The sequence below is a fragment of the Myxine glutinosa genome, chromosome 1 (genome assembly GCF_964187855.1).
Source record: "Myxine glutinosa chromosome 1, kmMyxGlut1.1, whole genome shotgun sequence".
Classification (NCBI taxonomy): Eukaryota; Metazoa; Chordata; class Myxini; order Myxiniformes; family Myxinidae; genus Myxine; species Myxine glutinosa.
The window spans coordinates 20,285,214-20,296,679 of record NC_136261.1 but is presented as its reverse complement, the minus strand read 5'-3'; the positions used below and the strand labels follow the sequence as shown (position 1 = coordinate 20,296,679).

At 42.6% G+C, this 11,466-nt stretch overlaps 1 protein-coding gene across 8 annotated transcripts in view; it reads right to left on the bottom strand.

Annotated features, from left to right (window-relative positions):
• Nucleotides 1-443: 443 nt before the first annotated feature.
• Nucleotides 444-11,466, bottom strand: part of DOT1L (DOT1 like histone lysine methyltransferase) — a 129,851-nt gene continuing 118,828 nt past the window's right edge. For all 8 annotated transcript variants that reach the window (XM_078786884.1, XM_068108026.2, XM_068107998.2 and 5 more), the window contains 4 exons: nt 8,957-9,184; nt 7,908-8,010; nt 4,526-4,830; nt 444-2,577 (listed from right to left, as the gene is read on the bottom strand). In XM_078786884.1, coding sequence (XP_078643010.1) covers nt 1,837-2,577; nt 4,526-4,830; nt 7,908-8,010; nt 8,957-9,184 — 1,377 coding nt within the window. In that variant the 3' untranslated portion in view covers nt 444-1,836. The remainder of the gene's footprint in view (nt 2,578-4,525; nt 4,831-7,907; nt 8,011-8,956; nt 9,185-11,466) is intronic.

Below are 11,466 nucleotides of genomic sequence, written 5' to 3'. Positions count from 1 at the left end.
GATGAAAATTGATGATTTTAAAGTTTGACCTTGAGTTGACTTTTGACCTTTTGACCTCAAAAAATAGTTGATTTCCCAATTCAGTGACCTAATATGCAAATGCTCTTCAACTTCCACGGCAATCGGACGAAAAATGACGATTTTATAAATTTGACCTTAAGATGACATTTGACCTCAAAATCAATAGTGTGACCAGATGTGACCTCCTCTACAACTTGGTAAAGTTTCATGACAATTGGTTTAAAATTGTGACCTGTCGGCGATTGATAAACGGACAGACAGACAGAATAACGCACAAGACTGACCAATATACTTGAAAAATCTTCGATTTTGCAAGTAACAAACAGACAAGGGTGAAAACATAACCTCCATGCACCTTCAGTGGTGGAGGTAACAACTCAAAACATTCCAGTTACGTTCCGATGCAATCCAGGAATCAAAAATCTCTTAAAGCAAAGCATATTTTATTGACATCGGAGGAAACCCTACAGCACCAAATAGGTTGTGTTTGTAAACTTTTTTTTTTGTGTGTGTGATGTTTGAACAGCTTAGTGAACGATCAAGTTCCCAACATAAAGCAATTACACACCACTGGCATACTAGCAATCGGTCCCAAAGCTTCAAATTGACCCATTCAAAGCTTCTGCTGCGATTGCAGCCGGAAGCAAAAGAAGCATGTCGAGGAAGCAACAAGATGCAGGGACGAGTGAAAGGAGTGCGCGCGCACATGGGAAAAAGGTGAAGCTCGTCGTTCTAAATTAATGATGCTTCATGTAAGGCCATCACAGTAAAACTGTGTACATAAATACCGTGATAAATATTGTCAGAAGTTCATGGAGAAATTGTGGCATTATATTGACGCGAAACCTGAGATGGGCGTAAAAATCCCAATACTTTGCCACGTGTGGATGGCCTTCGTTGATCATGCATTGCGATCGCAATTTATCCGCTAGACTAAAATAATTATGAGCAAACAAAAATCATTTCGAGAAGCACCACTTTTTACGTAAGACGGGACGCATTTAATTCATACACGGATATAATCATCGCTGTGTTCTGCGAGACCGATATCGACGCCATCTTGGTGTAGTGGTTAGGGTGGCCGTCGGCCCTCACAAGATAACGAGATAAATTCCTGACACAAAAAACACACCTTCACCACAGTAAAGCAGCTTTGAGCTGCCTGGAAAACAGTAGTGAAAAACAGTAGTGAAAAACAGCATTTCACAAACACCCTTCGGGGATTGTGCTAACGGAGGGCGACTTTGGAACCCGTCGTTCACTGAAAGAAACGCAGGCGAGCAAACGGCCTTCGGTCTCTGCCTGGCCACGGTTACAGCCGACCGCAACGCCGCTGCTACCAGTACCTGCAAAGATTGACGGGGAAAATAAATAAAACAAAGAAAGTTTGCCTCTTCTTCGCTGCGCCCGGAGCGACGGAGGCAACTTTTGGCAGGACTTGCATAGACTGCGTTGGTGACGAGGCAGCTGCTTTGGGTCGGTTCTACTCGACTTGGTGTGTGATCAGAGACCGCCAGGCCTGACAATGTTTTCACATCAGTCCCTTGCATTGACCGCCTCGATACTGCGACCGATACAGTAGAAACAGTGAAACAGGTGTAAAACTTATTTCAAGGGAGATGTTTCCCAACAACTGGGATTATTTCCACGTTCATTTCCTGCATGCTTTTTTGTTTTTACTTTATCTTTCTGGCTTTCCCTCTATGAAGATCTTCCCCGAAAAATAATAAGCTTCATCTTATTTGTTCATTATTGTGTATTTGTCCTTTTCTATAGAATTCCAGCCCTTGCATCAACTTCGTGTTTATTTCTGGTTTAACTTCGTGCGAGCCTTGGCAGCATGGTTACCGGAAGCCAGAGTGCTTGACCTGAAGAGGGTGGTGCCTCTTCCACCTCAGCATTTGCTTGAGAGGCGGAAACAGCGGAGGAAAGATTGGAATTCGAGTTTGTCCCCAGCCCAGAGCTTATGTCCAGGTTGGGGAAGAGCAATGATGAAAACCCATGTCCAGGACTAAGCGAAGAGGTATTAGGGAAGGCTACGGCTTTCTTAGGGAATTGCTGTGTAATACTAGGCCTCACAGTATGGGCTGTAGAAAGAGAGGGAGTGGACGAGACAGTATGGGGGGAAGAAAAGACCAAAGGTGGTTGACCAAGCGCATTGTTTGTCATGGCAGCACCTTGTGAAGAGGAAACTGAAAGAATTAGCCCTGGAGGGAGAGAAAACGAGGGCAAAGAGGAGAAGGGGTTAGAAGAAGAGCCACTGGATGTGGATGCCATAGCAAATGGAGAAGAAAAGGAAAATCCAGAGGGAGCAGAGATGGCTGGAGAGCCAGGAGTCAGGGTAGGGCTGAGCACCCCATGACCAGAAATACAAGATTCGTCACTGGGGCTTGGATTCCCGATTCCACAGAAGGTAACCAGACCCTCTTGAGAACCGCCGAGCAGTTCCAGACGAGACTCCCTTTGAGGCCCCAACTCGCCTTCGGCTCCACCAGGGCCCGGAGTTTCAGGAGAAGAGATCGCAGATATTTCAAGAGGCTGGCTGATTGCGCTTACCTGCACGAGAGGCAAAAACATCACGGTCAAGTAAATGGACATTTGGTGACAGATATTTCAAAATGCAATCCCTAACAGAAGTCGTGACATTTGTTACCGCACATAATCAGAGGTTTGACCTGCCAACTTGGTTTCCAAATGCTGTTTGCAGTACTAGCTGACCAGGCGGCACCGATATTTACTCTGAAAAGAATGCCAAGAGTGAACCGCTGCATAGCAAGCTGCAGTATGTTGTAACGACCAAGAGAACTCCCTCATCGCATTTTTATCCATTACAAACCAATCCGAGGAGGCCGGAGGTTATGGGTCATGAGATGGGCAACTTGGCAGGAATTTGAGAGGCAGAGGTTATGGGTCATGAGCTGGGCAACTTGGCAGGAATTTGAGAGACGGAGGTTATGGGTCATGAGATGGTCAACTTGGCAGGAATTTGAGAAGCGGAGGTTATGGGTCATGAGATGGTCAACTTGGCAGGAATTTGAGAGGCGGAGGTTATGGGTCATGAGATGGTCAACTTGGCAGGAATTTGAGACGGAGGTTATGGGTCATGAGGTGGTCAACTTGGCAGGAATTTCAGAGGCGGAGGTTATGGGTCATGAGATGGGCAACTTGGCAGGAATTTGAGAGGCAGAGGTTATGGGTCATGAGCTGGGCAACTTGGCAGGAATTTGAGAGGCGGAGGTTATGGGTCATGAGATGGTCAACTTGGCAGGAATTTGAGAGGCGGAGGTTATGGGTCATGAGATGGGCAACTTGGCAGGAATTTGTAATCTGTTGAGGGTGGCGGCGATAACTCGCCCGGACGTCACGAAAAACGTCGGATCTTAAACATCTTGGAAGAATCACGGATTTACATATATCCCGGGATTTATTTTTACTTCAAGTAGGTCAGGAGGGAAGAGCAAGCTCAGACATGAGATGCAGCTGTGTGTTCATAAAACTTCCCCAATTTAAATGTCCAACAAATGGTAGGGAATTAAATTAAATAAATTAGGGAATTAAATTAGGGAATAATAATAATAATTAGGAAATTAATAATAAATTAGGGAATTAAATTAGGGAATAATAATAATAATTAGGAAATTAATAATAAATTAGGGAATTAAATTAGGGAATAATAATAATAAATAGGAAATTAATAATAATTAGGGAATTATGGAATTATTAGGGTAGGGAATTAAAGAGGGATTAAATGACCTGTGGATAATTAATGCTCAGCTTTTGATGAGAATGAGATTCAGAGAAAATGAAGGAAAGCTATTGGACTTTACAAAGGAAAATTTGGAAGAAATGGGGAAGTAAGTGCTTCAACAAATAAGGAGCACGTACATGTGTTCATAACCTAAAACGAAGGATTTTCAATCGTATCTGGAGATATGGGAATGACATGTTCCTGACAAGTGCTTGGTTTTGAGTTGTATATAATCGCAGGAAAAACTAGAACACTCGGTAGAGCGCATCGAGCCTCCGCAAGCCTGAACAGTTTACGTTTTGTATCTAGATCGGATCCGGATTCGGATCTTCACCAAAATCTAATCGATTCGTCGTTCTCAAATACCTAACCTGTCCACTAAGTTTCATCCGAATCCGTCCATAACTTTTTGACATCGTGCCGTACAGTACATCATTTGTGATCCCAACTCTCAATGGTGAAGAATCACTTATAAACTCCTCAGATCTGGATATTCACCAAAATCGAATCAATTCTTCCTTGTCACACACTCAACCTGTCCATCAAATTTTGTCAAAATCTGTCTACGACATTTTGAGATATCCTGCTCACAAACAAACAGACTGACAGAGGTGAAAACACAAGCTGGCGGAGGTAACCAACATGGTTGAGTAGTGGTTAATTTCCTGAGGTAGGTCAGGTTTGCTTTAAGGGCAAGTACATGCACATTGGGTGAAGTTGTTTATGAAGCCTCAAGTATACAAACGAATCCATTACCATAGAAGAGATGTTCAAAGGAGAGCCCGAGTTCTGGCTTCCAGGGGGCCGGAGACCCAAACCTCCTCTCCGCTTTCCGCTGGAAGGTCCAACCAGACCCGATCGCTTCTTCTTCAGACGCCTGCGGCCGTCTCCAGCTTCAGCAGACCTCCCGTTGTTTTCGCTTGGAGAGAAGGGTGGCAAATGGATGATGGGGCACGGGTCATTTAAGGTTCTTATATCCATGTGAGGGTCACTTCCTGCACCAGAAAGTGGGTGAGACCAGCTGGTAGGATGTTGGGCTGGCAAAGGACTAGGATCAGGTTCTGCGGCAGAGAAAGTACTATGAATTAAATCTTGCACAGATATTCCAACTTCCTTGAGTATTACACCTCTTGTTTCTAAGACAAAAACGACTTAAAACAAGCTAAGCTCATTAGATTAGTGAAGCAATTAGATTAATGAACAGGATCAAATAATTAAATTGATATATGTGGGGAAATTAGGTTTTCCAGAGGACCTGGGTTTGATTCCTGGTCTGGGCATGTAATTTTCCCCACATATATCAATTTAATTATTTATAATCCTGTTCATTAATCTCATTGCTTCACTACGCCCCCAGTGGTGTTTATAATAGAGGGCATGGATTTGTCCCCCCCCTCCCCCCCCCATTGGAGGAAGACCCTCTCGTGTTCAGGCCGTTGGTGCTCCTATGGTTGGCAGCGAGTGCCCCGGAAGCATTGACGGAAAGAGATTGGCAATGATATGTGTGGGAAAATTGCATGCTTGGTCAGGCTAGCCCAGATAGCTCAGATGGCAGAGCTATGGTACAGTTTTCCAGAGGTCCTGGATTCAATTCCTGGTCTGGAGATGTAATTTTCCCACATACAGTTACGTGAAAAAGTAAGTACACCCCATGTAAAGTTTTGACTTTTCAAAATATTTCAACATACAGCTATTTGATCTTCATTTCAACAATATTGATAGATAACGGTGATATAATATAACAAATATCATGAAACATTTACATTTTGTAGTCCATTGCATGATTTAAATAAACATAAATGCAAATTTCGCGTGTGGAAAAAGTAAGTACACCCCTACATTTATCACTACTTCAAATACCTAAAATTAGAATCAGGTGCACCAGCTCAGGTGCAAATGATTAGAACATGGTTAGAGAGGATCTTGAAGGGACCTGTCTTATTTAAACCTCAGACATTTAGTTTGGTTTGCTCTTTGTTGTTGAAGTGTGCGGCGTCACCATGCCTAGATCAAAAGAGCTCTCTGAGGCCTTCAGAAAGAAGGTTATAGATGCCTACGAGTCTGGGAAGGGATTTAAAAAGATCTCCAAACAATTTGAAATCAATCATTCGACTGTCCGAAAAATCATCTACAAGTGGAGAAGATTCCAAACAACTGCCAACTTGTTCAGGCCAGGCCGCCCCAGCAAGTTCAGCCCGAGAACAGACCGCAAGATGCTGAAAGAAGTCTCTAAGAACCCCAGAATGTCATCACGGGACCTACAGGTAGCTCTTGCCACTGTTGATGTCAAAGTGCACGAGTCTACCATTAGAAAGAGGCTGCACAAATTTGATCGGCATGGGAGGTGTGCCAGGAGGAAACCTTTGCTGTCCAGAAAGAACATCAGGGCAAGACTAAAGTTTGCCAATGAACACCTCGGCAAAGACCAGCACTTCTGGAACAATGTGCTCTGGACAGATGAGTCAAAGGTAGAGCTATTTGGCCACAGTACCAGAAGACATGTTTGGCGAAAACCAAAGACAGCATTTGACCACAAGAACCTGATACCAACTGTAAAGCATGGTGGTGGAAATATTGTGGTTTGGAGCAGCTTTGCTGCATCAGGGCCTGGGCAGCTCACCATCATAGAATCCACTATGAATTCTTCATTGTACCAGAGGGTGCTTGAGGATAATGTGAGGCCATCTGTCGGAGAGTTGAAGCTCAACCGAAGGTGGACCTTGCAACATGACAATGACCTTAAACATACCTGTAAATCCACCAAGGAATGGCAGAAAAGAAAGAAATTTTTTCTGTCTTCTACCGACTCCTCTCCGGCCTTGTTCCCCCAGCTCTCTCTGTGCTCTGTCCCCCAAATATTCCTACAGGTCGCACAAGATCTGCCAGCAAGCCTCTGATGGTTAAACTGCCGAAATCTCGGCTCTCTGCTCACCTTCACTCCTTCATTCCTCTTTTCTCCCACCTCTGGAACAAACTCCCACACTCCCTTCAATCCCACTCCTCCCTCCAGGTCTTTAAAACAGCTGTTCACCACCATCTCTTATCTTCCCCCATCCAAAACCTTGATCTCTTCTACCCCCACTAATTCACCCCAGATCCACCTTGTTTGTAATTCCAACTTCTTTCCTGGTAGTCCTGGCAGTGTCCATATGTTTTATGCCTCTCCCACCCCCTTTCCCATGCCTCCCCCCCAAAGCCCTCTCCCTCCCACAGATCTCTCGATGTCTCCATGTCTCTCGGTTCCTGCTCTCAAATGTTGTGTTTGTGTCCTTCCCCCTCTCTCCCCATCTTGTCTACCGCTCCCGATGTTATTTGTTTTATGTGTCGGTTTGTCGGTTATGTGTCGGTTTGTCGGTTTGTCTTTCTGTGTGATAAATGTTCGCTCTTTCACGAGCCTCGATCTTGTATACAAAAAATAATAATAATAATAAATAAAAAAAATGGAGGGTTCTGGAATGGCCAAGTCAAAGCCCGGATATAAATCCCATCGAGATGTTGTGGGGGGATTTGAAACGAGCTGTGCATGCTAGAAACCCCTCAAACATCGCACAGCTGAAAGAATTCTGCATGGAGGAGTGGGCAAAAATTTCTCCCAGTCGATGTCAGAGACTGGTAGACAGTTATAAGAAACGCCTACTTGAGGTTGTTTCTGTCAAAGGGGGCAATACCACCGATTAGAGCCAAGGGTGTACTTACTTTTTCCACATGCGAAATTTGCATTTATGTTTATTTAACTTATACAATGGACTACAAAATGTAAATGTTTCATGATATTTGTTATATTATATCACCTTTATCTATCAATATTGTTGAAATGAAGATCAAATAGCTGTATGTTGAAATATGTTGAAAAAGTCAAAACTTTACATGGGGTGTACTTGCTTTTTCACGTGACTGTACATATCAATTTAATTCCAAATCTCATATTTCAAAACTCACAGCCTGATTTAAAAAAAAATTGGTTCAAAATAAAAAAATCAAATCAACAACAACAAACAAAAAAATTCAAAAAAAAAAATCAAAATAAATCAAGATTAAAATAGATTTGAGATATTTGAGTATTTAACCTGACGTGCCCTTTAACAAAGTGAGAGCTTACCTATTCCCAAATGAATTCACCAATCGTGGCTCTTCTTACCTGCTATTGCTAGTTTGCTGCTGCTGCCAATGGAACCGTTATCCACTGCAGGGGCACGAGGTGAATGAGGGTGTTGAACACAAGATGACCCACGTTGGCAGACCTACGACGCGCACACACAAAAACGCATCAAATCAACTGGAGACGATGGTGCTTCTGCGGGAACACGCGAGAAAGGAGCCGGTCAAATGCAATTCTACCCACTTATACCGGAGTTTATGTATTTAAGATACGTGGACTTCGATCAGAACCAAAATCAGAGCCAAAATCCTCCAAAAAAAACAAAAACGCCCCCCTTGATGCCTTTTGCAGTCTACATCATTTATATATCACATTCAATTACTCTCTCTCTCAGGTTAATGAAGTTTAGGTTCTATACCTGAGATCATGGTCCACCCTCAGTCCATGTGAAAGGCTCAAAGATTTTTCTCATGCCACCCTTCGTTATTTTTGGTTGGTCAGATTCTAGAGGAGGCAAAATTATACCTAGTGGTCATGCCCCCCCTCACCGCCCCTCCCCATAGCTATGGCACTGCTCTACACCATCCCGCTAGCCCCACATATAGACATGAATATAATTTAAAAAGCAAGTTAATCAAATTATTCCATTTAATTATGGAACAGCTGACAAATTTCCTTCTTGACAATTTAATGGCGAAAAGTGGGAAAACATTTCACTTGGTGAAAACCCTTAACCACTACAGTCATTTTAGCAATTTGAAAACAAGGTACACAATTAGCCAATAAAAATGAATGAATGAATGATCGTTTTCAGGCCATTTTTCCCCGCTAGAGCGGGGGTTGGCCTTGCGGGCCCCATGACAATCATGGTTCCCTGTTTGAGGCAATGTTTTTATGGCCGGATGCCCTTCCTGACGCCAACCCTTAGTCGCCTCTTACGATGCGCAGGGATACGGTGTACCTATTCTAAATCGGGGTACACACCGGGAATTAGCCAATAAAACATGCAGTGAATATGTCCGAGTCAGATGGGGTTGAGCAAAATCCACCAACAGAAGCAGCACAATGAGGTAATCTGGGATTCGCACCTTTTTCCCGTTGTTTGGAGATTCTACCCTATTAAGTGGGATTCGGACAGGCAGCTTGCTGGGTAACCCCCATTGCGGTTCAACAGATGCCTTTCCTCCTCCACCGGCTGTCCCTCCAGGAGCGCCCCCAACACCATTACCCCGGCAACCTCCATGACCATGTTCTTCACCACGCACGGTGCTCAGGGGGATGCTGATCGGAAGGCTGGTGATTGAGCGCCCACTCCGCTTGGGTGTGGATGGGAATGGGAGAATAAATTAAATGGAGACCTGGGGTTGGTTAACTCCAGAGTATCAAACATCATGTAATAATGGAGTCTAAGCTCGACAATTGTTGCTGACAACACATCAATTTGTATATTTATTTATCAAGAACCAGCTTTGGGGTTGATCGGCCTCCACCTTTATTAAAAAATATTTTCCCGCATTTTTGTGGGCAACGTTTTAACAGATATCCCAAATGGGTTCTGAAACTCAAGCTTCTGAGCTCAAATTCACTTTAAGTGGAATGCCCATTTTTCAGGAAGTGATTCAGGCCTTTGGATTGCATGAATTTAGACAAATGTTTTTGGGGTTTTTTTGTGTACAAAGTCGAGGCTCGTGTAAGAGCTAACATTGATCACAAAAAAGACAAAGCGACACAAAAAACATAAAACATATGATAAAGGGAGCGGGAGAACAAGATGGAGAGCAGGGACATCGGGAGATCTGTGGGAGGGAGAGGGCTTGGGGGGAGGAGGCATGGGAAGGGGGTGGAGGGTGGGAGAGTTAAAAAAAAAAACACATGGACACTGCTAGGACTTCCAGGAAAGAAGTCGGTATTTCAAAAAAGTGGATCTGGGGTTATTTAACATTATGAGTGAGTATAGTGATCAGGGAGTGGAGAGGTGGAGAAGAAGGGGCTCATAAAGGGGTTACCTGTTCCCTGTCTAGCGATTTTTTGGAAAATGACAAATTTTTGTTATCAGTGAACATTTGAATCCAAACATGTCCACTTGGATTTGTTTTTGAAAATTCCAAAGCTTAATTTGGGGACATTGGTTAGGCACAGCGTTAGTCACCACTCGCAGTAGATGATAAATGTTGCTTCTGGGACACCTCCGTTTAACATGGGAAATCCCTATCTAATGTCATTTACCCCCCCTGTTTTTAAAAAAATCATAAACACCTCTATTTCTCCCTCTATGAACCTATAATCCTTCTCGCCTTATGAACCTATAATCCTTCTCGCCTTATGAACCTATAATCCTTCTCACCTTATGAACCTATAATCCTTCTCGCCTTATGAACCTATGATTTTCTTCCTTTATGAACCTATAATCCTTCTAGCCTTATGAACCTATGATCATTCTCACTTCCATGTAAATTTTACCCTATTCCCCCCACTACCCCCTTAATGTAGTTCCTTAGACCACTCTGCTAATGAGCCTATAAATATATTATCTCTTTCTAACTTTTTTAAGAGTTCCATTCTCCTATAGAACTCATCCCCATCAAGTATATTTATAAAGTATACAGGTTCCTTAACCTTTTGTTGTGAAAGTATAAAGTGGTATGTTTCACGGAGGGTTCTTGTTTGACCTCCTCCTCTCCCACATACCATTTTAAAATTATAATATTTATTATCCGATTGATAACCATTAAAGTTCTCACTCCACTCTAATATATTTTTCTTCCCACCCTCCATTACCCCACTTAACAAATGAATACGTTTATCCGTCTTGAGAACCTTCTGACCAGTGATTCTCTCAACCTCTTGAATCTGATATTTTTCACATTCGTTATGTTTTCCATTTATATACCAAGGTTGATTACACCTCCACTCTTTAGTCTGGTTGATACTTGGTTCTATCATTTATATAATAGTAAAAAAGGTGGCGGTAGCCCGTTAAAATCCCTAACCCCCCTTTTTAACTTATCACTTATATATATATATATCTTATATACTTATATAACCATAAGGGAGACGATCAATTCCATTTTCTAAAATAAACCTCTTATCATCAAAAGCCCCCAATGCTTTCTTATGTGTGGGCGGGGTCTGTGTGGGTGTGGTCTGTGTGGGTGTGGTCTGTGTGGGTGTGGTCTGTGTGGGTGGGGTCTGTGTGGGTGGGGTTTGTGGGTGGGGTCTGTGTGGGTGTGGCTTATGATTTTTTTTTTTTTTTTTTTTTTTTTTTTTTTTTATTACTACTAATTAAATTAGCTAATCTGGGTGGATGAAAGTATGGATGGTTGTTGTTTAATGAATTATCAGTTTTGTTTTTTGTAATTCTTGTGAGTAAAATGAACCCAAAATTTCTTCCCAATTCATATCATATAATTTGTAAGTCCAAGGCATAGTATCCATTACATCAACGATTTTGAATAATTCATTAGTCCATCTCTTTGTATAACCTTTCTCAAAATGACTTTTCCATCTGTATATTCTTACAATATCACCAACTTTGAACTTCGGTTTTCTCAAATTAATCTCCTTTTCATATTCTAATTTTGTAAATGTTTCTGATGGT